At 36.4% G+C, this 19,795-nt stretch overlaps 1 protein-coding gene across 1 annotated transcript; it reads left to right on the top strand.

The window, feature by feature from the left end:
• Positions 1 to 1,930: 1,930 nt before the first annotated feature.
• Positions 1,931 to 17,891, top strand: LOC143855166 (lysM domain receptor-like kinase 3). The gene is made up of 10 exons (XM_077365383.1): positions 1,931 to 2,659; positions 10,382 to 10,579; positions 12,682 to 12,821; positions 12,975 to 13,064; positions 13,333 to 13,438; positions 13,975 to 14,126; positions 15,614 to 15,711; positions 16,765 to 16,903; positions 17,006 to 17,104; positions 17,408 to 17,891. Exons 1-10 carry the CDS (start codon positions 2,008 to 2,010, stop codon positions 17,570 to 17,572), a joined length of 1,839 nt encoding a protein of 612 aa, XP_077221498.1. The 5' UTR covers positions 1,931 to 2,007; the 3' UTR covers positions 17,573 to 17,891.
• The last annotated feature ends 1,904 nt before the right edge of the window (positions 17,892 to 19,795 follow it).

Raw genomic sequence — 19,795 nt, 5'->3', positions numbered from 1 at the left:
TCTATTTTTAACTCATAAAAATTTAGTCATAAAAGCCATTTTCTTTTGTGCATTTTAATGTTCACTCATAACACAGCTTTGTTCATTTATATATGGTTACCTATATGGCTATATTCAATAAGGCTACTTATATTGGCACTAGTATGTTTTAATAAGTGCACAAACTCACCTTGTCTTTTCTGTTTTAATTGGCTTCTCGTAATAACTTTGACAGCCGTTTAAATTATAAAAGGCAAGATGAGTTAGTGCACTTATTAAAACATGGTAGTGCCAATATCAGCACCTTCAATAATTGCTATTAATTATCTGGGATTTGCTAGGGACCATCGTCGAAGGCATTTCGTGGACAGGCTGTTGCATGATAGCTCACATCTTGTATCATTCATTTAATTCATCTAAGGTGGCTGCCCTCTCATGCAACATTCAGGTCCCTAGCAAATCCCTAATAATCTAATATGTATTGTATTCTAGTATAAATTAAGGATGAAACTTAATTAGGTATTAAATACTCTTCTAAGGGTCATTAATTTAACATAAAAAAATAACCATTGAGTTGAGAAACCCCCTCTCTCTCCATATATAAATTGAACTTATCTCGACCCCACGTGAGCTTCTCTCTTAGCTAGCGACATGGTTCCTTCATTTAACTTGGTGGATGACTATAGTCTAACTTATTTTCAATGGCCCCACCATGATTTGGATCATCACAGACCTTGGCGCAATAAGACGCTTCTCAAGGACTCTGGTAAAAGAAATTAAGTCGTTGATTTTTGTAAGCATGTGTCTTAAGGGAGAGAGATCCATTCGGCATGGAACGAGGACTATGTGAAGCATCTCTTGATTGTTAGGTTAATATACTAATTTCAATTTGGATTTGCTATCAAAGCAAAATTAAAATAGGTAAGCAAGTCATACATGGGTCCCATCATAAATTAATCAAGATTGTGTATGAATTCTTTTCATAAATTATGTTCTTGTCGTTTATAAAGTTAGGAGTGTCGATAAAAAAAAAGAGAGTGCATCATTTCCCAAATTAAGACCATATTTTTTTCCCTTTATTTTCTCCCATATCGTGAATAACCACATTTTATATGAAGTATATTAGAGAATATTAAGTATCATATTTGGACTTGTACAACACCACCACCTCCTATCCCTAGCCACATGTCACTTCCTTCGTCCAACTATTTGACATATCCTTACTTTGGTTTCTTGTGCACCCGGTTTTTTACCTGGCCGGAAGAAAATATGACACGACCTCCTACTGCCGGTGTTAGGCAAGACTCTAACGCTCTAACAGAATCTACCATTAGTGCCATTGATCACTGTCACAACAAAGTCCATGACTACTAGACCACCATAATGGCTTTCACAGAAGAGACTGAAGAACAGTTCCTATGTATGTAAAGAATGTTTCCTATGTATGTATCTACTATCTACGTACAGTATGTATGTACTCTGAACAATATTATTGTTTACTTGTATATATTTTGAATAACGTTTTGTGAGAAGGTACTCTTATTTCTTATTATATCAGATCTTTTTTTTATAAAGTATTAAAAATAAGAGAGTTACACCGGCATAAAAAAGTATCGAGGGTTTGAGCAATCGGAGGATTAGAATTATCTTGCTGATAATATCCCATTTCCTTGATTTAATGTTGTTAATTATCTTTTTATTATTTTATTTTTAAAATTGAAATGATATATCCACTCTAATTTTGATTATGACACGCGTCATTTTTTTTTATAATTAAAACATTTTTTCTCGAAAAGTGTTAATGAAATGAAGAGAGTCATTATTAAAACAAGGGACTGCTGATATCATCTTCATGTTCTTAAATTTAAAACTTAGGGAGACTTAATATTCTATCAAGAAAGAAAGAAACAAACATGTAAGTTTATAACAAAGAGGACAACTAAGCAAAGAGGACAACCGAGCATTGCTTCCCCTTCTTTCCTTCTTTATTTCATTTATCATATCATATTCCTTCATGGAAACACATCCATGGTGAAAACCATGGCTCCCCAACTCCTCCTCCTCCTCTTCATGACATTCTTCACAAGAATTCTTTCAGATGTATCTCAGAAAGATAGTCTAATGTACCCGTCGACTTGTTCTCAGAACTCCATCAAAACATGCAATTCATACTTATACCACATCTCTAGAGGTCTCACTATAGAAGAAATTGCCTTGTTCTACTCTGTAAACACATCCCAAATCAAACCCATAACCCATGGGTCCAAACAAGACTACCTTATATCGGTCCCTTGTGCTTGCCAATTCTTCAACGGCACGACTGGATACTTCTATGGAAGCTACTATAAGGTGCGCTATGGCGATACACCGATAAATGTAAGTGATCATATTTATAGTGGGCAAGTTTGGGAGATTGGAGGAGCTGATAGATTCCAAGTAGGAAATGTATTACCTATACATCTCTTGTGTGGATGTTTGGGTGGAAATTCTCAAGTGATGGTCACATATACAGTTCAACAAGGTGATACCTTATCAGAGATTGCTACCTTACTATCTTCTAGTGTGGATGGGACTCAAAGCTTGAATGGGTTTTTGATTCAAAATCCATCCCTTATAGAGGTTGGGTGGGTGTTGTTTGTGCCTATGCAGAAGATTGGAGTCTCAGTAAAAGATAAGAAAGGTAATTTTCATCTTTTTATGAAGAATTTTAGTTTTTTTTTTTCTTTTCTTCATTTGTTTCTAAATCTAAAGTACTTGACGTAAAATTGGCTCTAAAAAATTCTCCTTGAGGTTTATAAGGCCCTCTTTGGATTGCAAGAAAAATATTTCTTATAAAAAAATCTTGGGAATTTTTTTTCTTTCCTCAATTTAGAGAGAAATAATATGATTATAATTAATTTAGTGGGATATCATCATAAATTGAAGGCCCCTCTAAATAAAAATTGAACAGGGTCTGTTCAAGTTATGTTTTTTCACGTGTAAAAAAGGTAGGAAATTTTACAAATATTTTTCCTTACCAAAATTTTCCTGCAATCCAAACAAGGCCTAAATGTTATCAACCATGTCACAAATATCTTTGACATATTCAAAATATCCCGATTTTATCACGACATTTAGATGGAAAGACGAAATCTAGAAATAATCCTAAGATTTAAAAAAAATATATAGATATTTTCAATTTTCATCATTTTTTCAAGATAATATAGTGATATATTTATGATATTTTTCTTAAATTATATATTTCTATATATTTTTAATAACTTTTTATCGTTTTCCCTATATAAGCCCGAAAAATAAAAATAACTTATTGTGTCCCGAGACTTTTTTGTGCCGAGAAATTCCCGAGAACGATATTTGTGTCTTAGGTTATCAAAAGCCATTCAATAAATATTTGGCCGATTTGAAATGTAAAACCATGTTATATGCATACTCTGGGAAGGCTGTCAAAGTGCGTTAACTAGACATGCACTATGCAAATATTGTTAGGAAATAATCCTAACGGTGGATGTGGCTTTTGCAAGATCGACGGTCAAGATCATTTGGTTAGTTAATTACTTTTGTGAAAAGTCATTAATGAAAAGACTTTCTGTGAAAAGGTATAAACGTAAAGAGACGTTTGGGGAGAGAGATCGGCGCGATGAGGAGTCGCATCTCTTCCCACAAACGCTTATAAAAAGTACTCTTGGGTCCTATTTGCACACAACGAATTTGTTTCCAAACTTTGAGAATCCACGCTTGAAGAGAAAGGAAACCGGTCCCCATCACCGACTATTGTGTAGCAAAGAGAAACCTTAAGAGAAAGAAAAATAAGATTCATGGCTTCCCGTATGTCTTTTTCTCATTTCAATTTATTCCATATTGTTACATGTGATTTTCTCAATGTTGAATCGCTAAGATCCGTTGCCGGTGTTCATATTGTATCGAACACTTACATGTGGTATCAGAGCCACGGTTCCGGCGAGAAAATGGCGAGAAAATCGCATTAAAAGTAATTGAAATAGGGTTTGTGAAAACTTGTATTTTGAGTGCCGCCATCAATTTTGGAGTCGGATCGATGATTAAATGGCACTGAAACGTTGCTTGTGTTCCCATGAATCCAATGCAACAAACGGTTCGTCGATCCGATGTCTGGATTGCGTTTGGCGGCGATTTAAAGATGAAAATTTTAACTTTTGGGGAAGTTTTGGACCTTGCCGGAAAACAGTGTGCCGCCGGCGACCGGCTTGTCCAACCGGAGATTTTCCGGCGTGGTTGCGAAGTTCGTCGAGAGACGAGTCCAACGGCGTATTGTGAGCCTCAATCGGACTTCAAACGAAGCCGCAATAATAAATCGAACTTTGAGTGTTTTTTCGGATTTTGCTGGAATTTTCACTATTATGATGAAGAAAACGATGAATAGTGTCGGGCTTGGAGGGCCGAACCGGGCCGCGCGGGCCCATCAAGGATCCGCGACGGGCTTTTCAATTAAAAAGGGCCCAGTAGACCCTCTAAGCCCACCAGACCGCATGGCCCAACCTAACCTGAACCGGCCCATAGGCCTAAACGGCCCAAATCTGTGTTTGACTCGGTTTGGCCCATTTTTGTGAGATTTTTGGCCAGATTATAAAGGTTCTGGAGGTTTTGCACCATTTTGAATCCATTTTTTGGGTCAGTTTTGGCATCTGGCATCTGTATCATATAGGTATAGTGTAAATTCAAAAACTTTTGATTTTTCAACTTGGTTTTTGAGTCAAATATTTTAGGGTTTTAGCCCAAGTAAAACTGGTTCCGAACGTTTTGCAACCCTTTGAAACCATTTTTGCTATCCATTTTGCCATTTGAGCACTGTATAATACACTTATAGTGTATTTTTAACACTTTTGACTTTATAAATTTGGTTTTGAGTCAAAAGTTTTGGAGTTTTGGGCTCGGATTAGATTCGTTCCTAAGGTTACAGATCGTTCTGGACCTATTTTTGAGGTCATTTTTGGTATTTAAGCACTGTATGATATAGTTACAGTGTAAAATCAAGACTTTTGGTTTTGTAAGTTTGATTTTAAGTCAAATATTTTGGGGTTTTGGACTTGGGTTAGACCATTCCTATGGTTTTAGACCATTATGAACCCATTTCCAAGGTCTGTTTTGGTATTCGGAGTCTGGATTTTAAAATTCCTGTGTAATTTTATAACTTTTGGGTTTTTTAAAGTGGGCCTTGAGTTTAATTTTGATTTCAAACTCTTGAAGAATTAACTAAATGCCATGGAGACCCAGTTATGTAAAGTTTTGATGTTGTTTAATGATTAAAACTCGGTCAATGAACACCTTTGGTTTCTAATTCTTAACTTAAGCACCCCTATATGTTGTTTATATGCTTTATGTTTTGTATATAACTTAAGGGTTAAAATGATTAGTTGAAATCATATATGGGACTAAACTTTTAACTTGAATGCACATTAGTTCATGCCAGATATGCTTAAAACCCAAGCTTATGGTTATAATAAACTGATAATTTTCAAATCCTAAAACATTGAATTATGTTTGATCATGGAACTTGAAAGTTGGTTTTGTATACACAAGTTTATTACGTTGTTCATTATTTTTTGTTGAAATTGAACTATATCTTGTTATGATTGGTCACTAAATGAATGAACAAAGAACTGCGATTCCAACTGGGAAACGAAATCGCTTAAGGTTACGTGGTTAATTTTGAGAACAGTGTCGCATACAATGACACATTTATGGACTATGAACCACTTTCAATTGCGACTATTTGTCCAAGAGCAACACTTAGCCCAACGGATGACTGTTGTTTTGCACAAATAGGCGGTGTGAGAGGACTAGGCCTGGGTAACCTGGTTTGGGGTTATACTTCTGCCCAACGGTGATGTGCGCCTCAAGTATAGGGTTATCAGGCCCTAGTTGGTCTCATGGGAGAGCCAATTGTGTGCTGTGGCACGGCCCAACGGACGGCCCACGGTGACACGCCTGGTGTCTCGCCAGAATGACAGTATTGTGATTTCCTGAATTGAAAATCTTTTGTGTGTTGTGGCACGGCCCAACGGACGACCCACAATGACACGTCTGATGTTTCGTCAGGGTCACATTTTTGTGTTTTTTTTTTGTGATTCTGGGCAATCTAACTAATTTTCCCTTAAATAGATTGATTGAGTATTGTATGTGAGAACCAATTGTGTGCCGTGGCACGGCCCAACGGACGACCACGGTGATACACCGGTGTCTCTTCATAATCATGGTATTGTGTTTTCTAAACTAGAAACCAATTCTGCATCATGGCACGGTCCAATGGACGACCCACGATGGCACATATGGTATCTAATTAGAAGCACACTTATGTATCATCATGATTTTATACATTTTAGTCATTCTTTTGAGTTGGATTGATTAAAATCGTGGATTGAGTTAATTAAACTCCATTTCTGGACTGAATAGGTGTTATAAGAAGTGAGCATGTTTGGAACTGTAAATCTGTGTCTGTGACATTGAAGTTGTTGGTATCTTAGTGTCTTTTCTAGATACCGATTATGTTGAGTACTTTAGTGGGTCAGAAACCTTAGCAAGTGATGGAATAGATCTGCATAATTCAAGACTACAAAAGGCTAGACTATGTATCATTGAATGACAGGCTCACTAAACCCACATCTAAAAGATGCTTATGAATAGTGGGAGTTCAATGTTAGTATCACTCTAGTAGTAATGGTAGACCTCCATTTTTTATGCAATTCGAGATATTTTTAAGACTCGAAAATGCAAAGGAGTTCTTGAATGTAGTTAGTGAATATTTTAGAGGATCATTGGAAGCACTTGTAAATACCCTTATGATGTGTTTTGATAACCTTAAAGTATATTCACCAAAGTTGTAGTTTTGAGCAAACTTTGAAAGGCTTTAGATTCAGAACCTTGGTTGTGCTCACTTTCGACACACCTCTTGGTTATTTTAAATGGCAGCATTAGAGTCATGAAGATATAGACTAGTCTTAGCATTATCAATTAAAGAGAGTGAACTTTGTATCAAGTGCCATTATCTTGAATAATAAATGACACATACTTAAAGTATGGATCCCTTAAGTTTAATATGGCCTGGAATTAATACCATATCTTTGTATATTATGATTTCTATTTCGTAAGTACTCCGGAAAAAGATTTGTACATTTAGAATTCTATGTGAGGTCTTGGTGCGAGTTAGGTGCTTAGTAGAGGAGAGTATACCATTATATCGGAAAATAGAATAAAGGTGGCTGTTGAATCCATTATTACTCGCCACTCTTTTCTGAAATTTTGGTTTCATATGAACTAGAAATCTTATTCTAGAAAAACTTGATTCCTTTGGCTATGAATCAAGGTTTGGAAGTATAATGGATTCTCTCTAGTTTTTCATTTCACATTTAGTGATTTGGTTCTCTTCAGGGCAATTCTTATTGTCTTGGATTGCACTTCTCTCAAGGTCAGACTTGGCCTACCTTGCATTAGAATAAGATAATCAGTATTGTTAGAAATCGCGTGAATAAGAATTTATCCAATCAGTAGGTTAAGTTTTTTAACCACATATCTGAGGATAGTTGGGTAAAAGAAGAATTCTAGATTCACTTGATTTTATCGATTTAAACAATGATACGGGGTACATTGAAGGAGAAATATACAAAGATTAATCGGTTTAGGGTGTTACCAAGAGTATTGATCTACTAAAGGTCATTCACAATGACATCTTGGATCTTTGGACTCTGACAGTTGGTGGCGAAAGGTGTTACCCTTTTGGTTAAATTTTCTAGCCATATTTAAATGTGTCTCTCTAATCAGAAGTAGAGGCCCTATCTTTGTTTGTGATCTATAAGGTAAGAGTCGAGAATTAACTTGACATAAACGATCAAAACAATAAGGGTCATTTATGCAACTATCTGTTGCATAAGATTGTGGGTTAAAACTCTTAAAACACCCATGTATTTTGTGATCCAAGTAAGGCTGTGCCTAAGACCCTTTAAGATTTATAGGTCATAAGGAAGCTGAAATTGGGAAACATGCAACTTTGGGTTGTTTACATGAGGCAAAAGTTTATAACCCACGAATATAATGATTAAGCTCTATGACCATAAGTTACAATTTCATAGATTATCTTAAAGTATTTAAGGGTTTTAGGTTCTGTTGATTGACCCATAGTACGTATATTGTCGGGATTAAATGTGCCAAGACTTCTAAAGGATGGTGACCTTAGTGGGAGTGTAGTGTCTTTAGTAAAATCACCTTTAAGGAGAACCAGATTGTAGTACCGGTACTGGTGATCCAAGATAAGGTGGTACCAATGCTCATTGGAACATTAAAAGACACATATAAGTTAACAACCCACATTATAGATGTTTTGGTGGTGACAACTACCGACCAATCCTTGAGGCTAAGGAAAGAGGCACATAGTCTGTAGACTTAGAGATTCTGCTTAAGGTTTAGAGCAGACTTCTCGACAATTGTACATAAAGTTTCATCAAGTATTCTCTATGTTAAGTTTTAAGGAATTGTCACAGGATAATGGATATATCTTAAGGTCGGAGGAGTAATATTATTTTCCTCGTGTTATGTGTTGATGGTATACTACTTGCTAGTAGTACTTAGCCATGTTCAATGATATTCATACAAAAGAATTCAGGTGAAGCATCCTACATAATAGGAGTTTAGATTCACCTAGTTGGGACTCGAGGATTGCTGAGATTGCAGAAAGTCTATCTTGGTAAAGTCCTAAGTATTGAACATGGATAAATTACTCAATTTGTAGTGTTCCTATAGTTAAGGGTGATATATTCAGTCAGTTCCAAGGTCCCAGGATCGATTCATTATAGGAGTAGATAAAGAGGTTCCCTAATAGTTCCGCAATTGGGGTCTATTGAATATTTAAATCTGCACCTATCTGTGTATAACCTATATGGTGGGCAAATTTAGAAAGTACCAATGTTATTTATGTATGGATCATTGGAAATTTGCCAAAAGGTTATATATTGTCTGTAAGGGACTAAAGGTTTAATGCTCACATAAAGTAAATGAGATAACCCTAGTGTGATTGGTTAATCTGATTCCGACTGTTGTCGGAACACCTAGAGTTCTGCTCTAATATATTTTGCAGAAAGTCCTAAATCGTGGAAGAATGTCAAATTGACACTCAATTGCTTCCACCTTGGGTACGGAGTTTATTGTGTACTTCAAGGCCTTGTACTATGCCTTGAAGTCGCGGAATTTTATCTCAGGGTTTTATCTTCTTGATAGTCGACAAGTTACTGGGAATGTATTGTGATAATTCCGCTGCGGTTTTACAATTCCAAGAACGACAAATCAAGTAATGTGGTCAATGTATTGACATATTGTCGTGAGGAAGTTCAGAATCAGTGTGTATCTGAAGATTACATAAGCACCGCACTTATGTTGGCAGATCCTTTGACTGAGGGCTTGTCACCAAAGCTCTTCAGAGAGCATGTAGCGCGCATAAGGTTGGTTGACACTTTTGATAGCCTATGACAGTGGGAGTCTGCATTAGGTATTGAGATACACTGTTGTGATCACATTTTATTTTATGATTCTGATATATATTATTTTCTACCGCTCCATTTTGTGCACATTACGTAAATGGATTGTGAGTAAGAGGTAGAATGTCTGTAGACTATTTTGGACCATGTTTACATCTTATGCATGTATGCTTTTACATTCATGTTAGTAAGAATTACTAATAATATAATCATGGGGTAGGCTATTGGGTAGAGTTGGTGACCCAATGGTTACATGGTTTATTGTTGGTAGTTTTTGCTAAACGGAATGTTGGGTTTATTATCTAACTAATTTAAAGTTATGATCCTTATGTTTGGCTCAAAGATCTTGCTAGCCAAGTGGGAGAATGTTAGGAAATAATCCTAACGGTGGATGTGGCTTTTGCAAGATCGACGGTCAAGATCATTTGGTTAGTTAATTACTTTTGTGAAAAGTCATTAATGAAAAGACTTTCTGTGAAAAGGTATAAACGTAAAGAGACGTTTGGGGAGAGAGATCGGCGCGATGAGGAGTCGCATCTCTTCCCACAAACGCTTATAAAAAGTACTCTTGGGTCCTATTTGCACACAACGAATTTGTTTCCAAACTTTGAGAATCCACGCTTGAAGAGAAAGGAAACCGGTCCCCATCACCGACTATTGTGTAGCAAAGAGAAACCTTAAGAGAAAGAAAAATAAGATTCATGGCTTCCGGTATGTCTTTTTCTCATTTCAATTTATTCCATATTGTTACATGTGATTTTCTCAATGTTGAATCGCTAAGATCCGTTGCCGGTGTTCATATTGTATCGAACACTTACAAATATCTCCTCCTTAAATATTCATGACTATGAGTGTGATATCAAACCGGCCTCTGATGTGTTCATTCTTATTCTTTTATTCAGGAAAAGGCAAGGTACTGTTAATCATTGGAATATTGGCATCCACAGCAATACTTGCAGCACTAGTGATGGTTGTGTTCCTCTACAACAAGAACAAATCACGTGAGATGGCCTCCAAAAAACCCAAGTCTGTTTCCAAAAGCCAAAGTACAAAAAACATGGCTTCCTTCAAGAGCCACCTTCCTACAGAAAGCATGGAAGGTAAGATAAACTTAATACAAATTTGCACTAATCATCTCTTTTATATGTAGTTTTAGGCATGATTAAATACACCAAACCGTAATAGTCATTTTAAAATTTAAGGAGGGGTGTTTTTGTCAATTGGTGTTAACACCCCTCCTTAAATCTTAAAATGCGTACTGTTTGAAATAGCGTTTAAAACGCCGTTTTGCAAAACGGTGTTTTGCCAAACGGTGTTTTCATGTTTGGTTGGCCAGATCAAAATGGTATATTAAACGGCAAACGGAGGTATTATGTGTTTGGTTGCAAATGCCCCAAAACAGAGTTTTAGTGATAAAATGACCAAAAAAGGCATTGTTTGGTTGGCCTCAATGTAACTCAACTACTCTCTCAATAGGCCCAATATTAAAAGGTCATTAGGATCTCATTCAAACACTACTAAAATTAAACATCATTGCCAAAAAAAAATGGCTATACCTTTGGGGTTCTTCTCCTTCTTCTTCTTAACGGTTGGATTTGCCGGATTTGACGGACGAGTGGAGGCGCTGAGGCAGTGAGGCGTGAGAGGGTTTGCAACTTTGCAAAGTAGATGAAGAAAGTAAGAAATTAGGGTTTCTTTTAATTCTTTTGTCTTAAAAAAATCAAAATTAAGTGGTCATATAATGATATCAGCAGCCCCTTGTTTTGAATTAAATATTAACAATTTAATAAATTTGTATCCTCAAGAATGATATTAACACCCCCACTTTTTTGGTATTTGACGTAACGCATAAAATCGCAAGTATATATGTAAAAAAGGGTTTTGGTGAGGGCAAACACGTAAAAACCCACAGCCTAAAAACTCCGTTCAAAACGGCGTTTTGCAAACGGACCTTCCCCCCTCCGTTTGCAAAACGCCGTTTTGAGGGTTCAAAACGGTGTTTCAAACGGCGTTTCAAACGGTGGCTGCGCACCCAAACACTCCCAAACGGCCATTTGGCCCGAAAACGGTGTTTTAAATGCCAAACGGTGTTTTAAACGGTACGCCAGCACTTACTAATTTGGGGTATTTCACATTTGCTAAACAATTTCGCGTAAAGCTATGTTGGGGCTCACTTTTGCAGGAGAGAACAGCTACCTCAAATCAATTAAATGAATATGACAAAATCTTCTAAAAAGTGAGCCTGTGCGGCTGTTCTCTCATGCAAAAGTGATTCGTGAAATGGCTTTCCGCGCAATTGCCTAGCAAATCCAGTAGTATTAATTTTTCAAGCTACTTATCGACACCCTTAATCAAGATTAATGTAGCAGAAACACTTTGATACAGAAAAACACACAACAATAAATTTTGGGCAGTGATAAATTTACCCCCTAATATCTTAAATCGACCCCATGTTTCTCTCTCTCCTCTCTCTAAGCAATGCCCTATATGGGGGTCGATTTATCACTCCCCTAAATTTTTAGTGAACAAAGACTTAGTACAAGACGGCAACTTTTTTAACTTTATGTGCATGGATCACTTCTAAGCTTCAAGCCAGAGCTAAGTTACTTTTCTATAAGGCCCTGTTGGTTTTGGATTTTGAGAATTGATTTTGAGTCCAAAACTGATTATTGGACTCAAATTTGAATTTAATTTTGAGTCCACTAATCAGTTTTGGACTCAAAATCAATTCTCAAAATGAACAGGAACTAAGCAAACACCCCTATGTTTCTAAATTGTTTCTTACTTTGCAAATACTCATCTATGTAGTTTTGATTTGATCTTCTGTTGTGTCACATATATATCCTACTAGCTCCTGTCAACGAGGTTTTAAATGTCGATTTCGGTCACCACTGAAACCAAAATATTTCGGTGGAAATTTCGGGCGAAATCATGAAAAATTTTGACAAAAATTTTGGTATATTTTAAAATTTCCACAGAAATGTATAAAATTTTGGTGGAAATTTCGGTAGAAAATTTTAAATTCCGATAGAAATTTTGTAAATAAGTATGAAAAACGAAATTTCGGAGAAATCATGTAAATTTTCAATTCAATGTAATTTCGGTTTCGTTCCAAACTGAAACTGAAATATTTTGGCTGAAATTTTGGATTTCGGCAAAAATTTACTGTAAGAGTGAAAATTCTGTTACTTGTATGATATAGATATGACGGCACTCGAATCAGAAAGGCCTGTGATATTTAGTTTGGAGGATATCGAAGAATCCACTGAAAACTTCGACGAGACCAGAATAATCGGGGAGGGAGGATATGGGAGTGTATACTTCGGGATATTAAGAGGGGAGGTATTATAGTTATAGTCATTTTAATGTCCCATGAATGTTCTTATATATGTTATGCTAGTCTCTATGTCTAGTACTTCAATTTTTTTGTGTAGCTATAGTACCTACAACTTGTCATATTTGTTCCTTACGTAAACTCATGGCTTATTTTTGTAGGAAGTCGCAATCAAGAAGATGAGGTCTAGTAAGTGCAAGGAGTTCTTTGCAGAGCTGAAAGTGTTATGCAAAGTTCATCACATAAATGTGGTAGGAAATCATCTCTTAGTTCTTTTAATCACTATCACCATAAACTATTTGACCAAATTTTCAAGTACTTAATCAAGTTTCTTTGGGTTTTGAGAAACCTAGTTGACACTTATCTCGTATATGTTTGATTGAAAAGAAGACCAATGAATCCAGAGGTTTTCTTCAGTTACATGGGCATTTAACTTGTTGGCGAAATCTTCTTTTGCTTGACTTGGAATATGAAAGTTAACTGCAAAATTTAAGTCACTTTTTTTTCTGAAACTTTAAGGTTGAGCTGATGGGATACGCCTCCGGAGATGACCACCTCTATTTGGTTTACGAGTATGTGAGGAACGGTTCGCTCAGTGACCATCTTCATGACCCATTACTAAAAGGTACTTATGCTAATTCTTGTACTGATTCATGCTTAACTAATAAGAGAAAATATGAACAATTTTACTCATAAGGACTATAGATAAGTAAAAATCAATATCTAAGGAAAAAGGAAGCAGACCTTTTGAAGATCATTTTTGCTGAGTCCTCTGATCCATAAGGTGATGTTTATGACATTGGCTTCCCTACCGAATAAACAACATAAGTCAATGGAAATCAAGTCATACAAGTAAAAAATATCCAAGAGGATAAGGGTCTCTACTTATTTTATCAGAACTCCGAAGAGATCCACCTCATTCTGGTTAGGCTGATTAAGCCATTTATAAGAGCTTCCAATTCAAAACACCCTCGAATCAACGGCATAACCGCAAACAATTTTTGTTATGTACATGATTAAATTTCAATTTGCTGTTTCCTAATGAAATTTTGATCCATTTTCAACTTGATATAAATTTGGGCTCTATGATGATCCCATCCTAGAAAAATAACTCAACTGAAATAGCTTGTGAAGTATCTTACTTTACATGGACGGGATCAGGTCATCAGCCTCTTTCTTGGAATGCAAGAGCACAGATTGCAGTAGATGCCGCAAGAGGCATCGAATACATCCATGATCACACGAAGGCACGCTATGTGCACCGAGATATAAAGACGAGTAACATTCTACTTGATGAGGGACTCAGAGCAAAGGTAACAATGTTGGTTTTGGTGTATTCTTGACAATGGGGCCCTGCTTCTTTATCACATTAAATTCAAGTTATCCATTTGAATTGTCTTTGACTTGGGAACAATAACTATAGCAATAACATTGGTGTGATTTTTTATTTTTTATTATTTTTGGTAACATAATATTGATGTGGTTAACTGTAGTTAAACTAAATTTCTTTGAAATTTACAATCATTGCAACCAGAGAAGGTTCTACTGCTGGGTTATCCTCATAGTTTCAAAACTCCCAGTGTCATCTCGTGGACTCCCCGAGTCTACTCTCTTTTACCTTGGTCTCGTTCTTGTCCGATTCCGCATTTTGCCCTACAAAGTCAATCAAAATTCTTTTGACTCTCCAGAGTTATGACTGCATCAACTGAGTATCCGACCTCATCATGCCAAGTTGGCTAGGATTTGAATTGGCAGCAACACACTAGTTATCCTGCTTGAGTTTGTGGCCAATTATCTAAGGAATTGATATCCATATTCCCTTGACCTCACTCCACTCTTTGCTTTACACTTCTCTAAATTGCTCGTTGTTGCAATTCCCTAGATGATCTCAATAGCCAATCAGAAAATTGTTTAGTAAAGTGTGAATTTCCATCATCAGAACAAGTGTGGATATCATTTCCCATGATCTTCAGTAATGATGCAGGTGCATAGGAGGGAAGAAAAATGTAGAACACAAGAACACAACCAAGAGAAGAGAAGGAAGAGGGAACTTTGCTCAACCAAATTGATATATTAACAGTAATATAAAAATATCCACAACCTCCACTCCTCATACAACACATTTTATAGAACTCTTACATAGGAATCTCTACACAGCATTAACTAAACAGGAATCTCTACACGACATTAACTACACATAGGTTGCCAGTAAAAAAAAAACATTAACTACACATAGGAGTCTCTATACAACATTAAGTACTAGAATTCTCAACAACACAACTTACTAGACTTACTTAAAGAAACACAACTTACTAGACACAACTTGCTGGACTTTATGAAATACAACTTACTAGGCACTAGTTAGTGAAGCACAACTTACTAAATCTCTTGACCTATCCCAATGTGTATCTAACCTATCCCATTGTCTATCCTATGATCTATATGCATCTATGAATAAAAAAATGCATGTGTATGCAAGTGAAGAAGATGATTGACCTCTATTGATTGAAGAGTAACGTAATGCTGCTGTAACTATTCTACAGTTGACATGTTTTTACTTAAACTCTAATTAAATGTTAGTTAACACTTAACGACCCTCAAATTTATAATTCTGCATTTGTTCTCAGTTCTCATAGCTTCATATGAAGAAGATTACATGACAGATTTTCCTTAGGCAATTGAATTTTTAAATGGGTAATTTGAATTACAAATTTATTTTGAGGCTTATCATACAAAAATATGATCCCATTCCTATGTTCTATTGTGCACTAGCTGAAGAACTGTTTCTGGCTTTCTGCAGGTTGCAGATTTTGGGCTCGCAAAGCTTGTTGAACGAAGCGGCGATGACGATTGCTGTGTAACGCGCTTGGTTGGAACTCCGGGTTACCTGCCGCCTGAGTAAGTTTAGATCTATTTTACATGAATTCTTTTGAATCGGTGAAGTGCGGCAAGTACCCATGTCGGACTCCAATACTAAAGGATTCATTGCAACACTTTTAGACATCTTTAATCTATTTTTTCTACGTAGAACACATTTATAATGATCACATGTTTTGAGCTTCATCTATCCTAATAATAATTTTTTTATATAAATAAAAAAACATTATATTGATTCAACCTACCAAAATATTATATATACCCAAATTATATATCATGTTAAAGTATCAAAATTAACGAAATCCATGAATCTTTTTTGTTTTGTTTTTGAGGTTAGCCGAATCTGACAGTTGATACCCATGTCAGATTCCGACACTCGTAGCCATACTCACGCAACCTAGGTTTAGATTTATTGGTCTTCCACCAATCTTGGGCTGGATTGTGGGTTGTCATCTTCCTTCAATCTTGAACTAGATTGTGGGATGTCCATTTCACATGAAACTACAAAAATAACTATCCTCCTTATCGTTTTGTATCACCTTCATCATCGAACTTTGCATTCAAATACCATTGTTTCTTCTTGTTCTTTGGTCGTTCTTGCCATTTGTTTACAACACTTGACTTTGTCACTCATTTTCTAATTTTTGAAAGAAACTTCCTCTATGACTAAAAATGATAATTCACCTCATCGGTATTGACTCGGCCAAGCCAGAATGAGTCGTCCAATCAAGGTCCGAGTTGGTCAATCTCTTCTTTATCCTTTTATGGAATGAGAGAAGTGACTGACTCGGCACGTACACATGGCACATGTGGCCCCTCTTTTGGTTTGGTCATACATGCGGATTTTTGAATATGTGGATTTTTAATATCAAGGAGTTGTTGGGGTTTTGAACCCTGAACCTGACGTGAGGCAATAGGTGTAATACCATGTGAAACAACCAATTACTCCAAAAGCTTAAGCTGTTAGAGTTGGTGTTATTTAATCATTTATACTTCAACATCTACTTCTCCAATTATAATTTTTTTACTAATCTGAGTCAATTGGGTGCATGATTTTCTATAATTATTTTACAGGTCTGTTCACGAGCTTCAGATGACCTCCAAATCTGATGTCTTTGCATTCGGTGTGGTTCTCGCAGAGCTGATAACCGGTCAGAAAGCTCTCATCCGAGACAATCGGGAACCCAACAAGATGAAATCTCTGATCGCAACCGTCAGTTTCTCTCCTATAAACTACATCTAATTGTTCCACATAATTGCTTAATTTAGACACTGTAACTTAATTCTCTAGTTATAATTGTCTTTAAATACTCAGGTTTATTCAACATTCTGCCAAGATGATCCAGAGAATGCTCTGGAAGACATCATTGACAGGAATCTCAAGGGCTGCTATCCCATGGAGGAAGTATACAAGGTTGACTTGATTTCAAATTTAAAAGTCTTGCACACCAATAGCTATATTTAATTTTCAAAAAAAAAAAAAAAAAAAAACCAATAGCTGTATTTGAATCTCCATGTTTTGATATTGGCAACCCTCTCTTGACTTCTTTGTTTAGATGCTACAATTCCAAACAAAGTCTCAGGGGCTAATCAAAGAAGTTTGAACTAGAGGGTGTGAAAATTAGAACAAAATTGTGTAGATATAAACTTTTAATGGTGCTTTGATTGATTGACCTTTACTTAATTTAGTCTCTACTGATTAATCTCCAAATTGCAGATGGCCGAAATTGCAGTATGGTGTTTGAGCAAAGACGCGATTAATCGACCGGAGATGCAGGAGATCGTTGTGAAGCTATCTCAGATTGTGATGTCTTCTACAGAGTGGGAGGCCTCACTTGGAGGCGACAGCCAGGTTTTTAGCGGCATTCTTAATGGACGGTGACAGGGCTATCTGGGCTCAATCGACATTTTTAAGATGGGTTCGGCACATATCTGAACCCGACACTTAATAATGGTCTAAAAAATGTGAACATTCTTCTATGTTATATGTGCCAATTAAGGTTGCCAAGAAGGGCCAACAGGTTATCTGGACACAATTTACCTTGCCAAGCTCCATCTAGTCTTTTGTTTTCATTAGCAAGCCCATGCCCTCCCCATTTACATGCCTAGAACAATTACTTCTGTAAAACGTGTCATTCTCAAGGAATTTTTAATTATAAATCCTTAATCTATAAAAGTATGTTTCAATTAAACACTGATAACCATGATTTAGAAAGAAAATGTACATTCTTATACATTGAGGACATGTTTGGCAACCATGAAAGAACATCACATGACATTTTCTTTTTTATAAAGATGTAAATTCTTATACACTGGAGGCAAGTTTGGCAACCAGGAAAAAACACCTCATGACTTCTTTTTTTATAAAAATGTACATTCTTATGCACTGAGGGCATGTGTTGGAAACCATTTTTTTGGTAGGTAAGTTGGGGTAAGGACCGACCCCTACCAGTGTATTAAGATAAAAAGATATTACAATCGAGAGAAAAAGCACTCACCCTATCACTAGATACAACATCTAAAAGATATGGGGCATACAAAGGATCCAAGGTGATCCATACTCATTTAACTAACCCTAGATTCAATAACTAATTGATGGGGGAACAATGGATTCTAAAGTTCCAAATTCTTCAATTTTGTGTGGAAGAATTCAGCCTTGTTGTGGATGCAACTCGACACTCGTTGGATGAGTGCCGAGTTACATAATGGGATCTTTGGGAACGTCTTCGGTAGGGAGTGCGGGCATATTTCTTCTTTGGAACCTCCCGCCATGGCTCACCTTCGGAGTTATTGTGACCCGTTAACAATTCATCTTCTGGGACATCTTGGGCTTTGGTGGGACTGGTACCCGCTTTACTGCCCTTGCAACTCTGATGATTAGGGTCAATTTCATCAAAGTTAGAGTCTTCCTTTCCCGCCCCTTTGAGTTGTGCCTGCCCCCTTTTCTTGAGCTTCCTTTGCGTGAGGTTTCTAGTTTTTCTTGAGCACTTACCTTTACTACTTCAACTTTAGTTGGAATTATATTTTTTTGAGGGCATCCTTCTTACTGGTCTCCATTTGTGCCTTAACTCTTTTTCTTTCTCCATAGGGGCATCCTTTTGACTTGTATTGCGAAATGATTCATTCAATTTCGATTCCAATTCCCCATGTAAACAGAATGGCAATTCCAATTCTAGTGTTTGGGTAAGCATTGGAAATCAACAGGGATTCAGACATGATTCCGATTCTAGCATTTAGTACTGTCAAGGCCAACGTCAGAATAGAATCAAATTTTCAATAAATTTTGTAAATTATCCCAATCAATAAGTCTTAGTTTTTTTCATTTTTTTGGCTAAATTCTTACTTTTTTTTAAAACTTATCCCAATCACATTGTATAAATGTCATTGCTAAGCTCACAATAAAAAGCACAATGCTCTTGGACCTATAGGTTGGGGGTTCAATCACAGCTTACCGCCAAAAAAACAATAAAAAGCACAATGCCATTTTACAAATAACGGATAGACACAGCGATAGTGATGCGCAGAGCAGGATAATAAACATTGCCATTCTACTCAACTCAACTCAACTCAACTCAACTAAGCCTTTGTCCCAAACTAGTTGGGGTCGGCTAATGAATACAACTCAACTCAACGAAGCCTTTTTTCTATAGGATTCATTTCTATCTGCTAATGAATCCTTTAGAAATTTTTTATGAAGAAGATGAAAAGATCTACCCGGCTCAAATTGACTTAGTCTAATCCTGATACTAGTTGGGTTCGTCTACATGGATCAATTTCTTGCATTCTCTCCTATCCAAGGTCATGTTCTCTATTATGTTTTTAGCCCTCAAGTCTTTCCTCACTGTTTCTACCCAAGTTGTTCTCGGTCTGCCCCTAATTCTTAATAATAAACATTGCCATTGCCAATTTAAAAGTCATAAATTCTAGAATCACAACAAACACGGTTGCACGTGATGGGCATATAGCTCTATGTAGTGTACATTCAAAACACAAGTATAATACTATTTCTAGTCTAGGAAACATTATCTAATTGCCATGTTTCCTTTCAACACACATGTTGCTGAACATGATTTGCCTCATCACATATGTACACTAATGAAAATCT

This window comes from Tasmannia lanceolata, unplaced genomic scaffold (genome assembly GCF_043159265.1).
Source record: "Tasmannia lanceolata isolate RefF3 unplaced genomic scaffold, GAP_Taslan_0.1 ptg000020l, whole genome shotgun sequence".
In the NCBI taxonomy this organism is placed as follows: Eukaryota; Viridiplantae; Streptophyta; class Magnoliopsida; order Canellales; family Winteraceae; genus Tasmannia; species Tasmannia lanceolata.
Note: the sequence above shows the minus strand (reverse complement) of the source record. Positions and strands in the feature narration are given on the sequence as shown.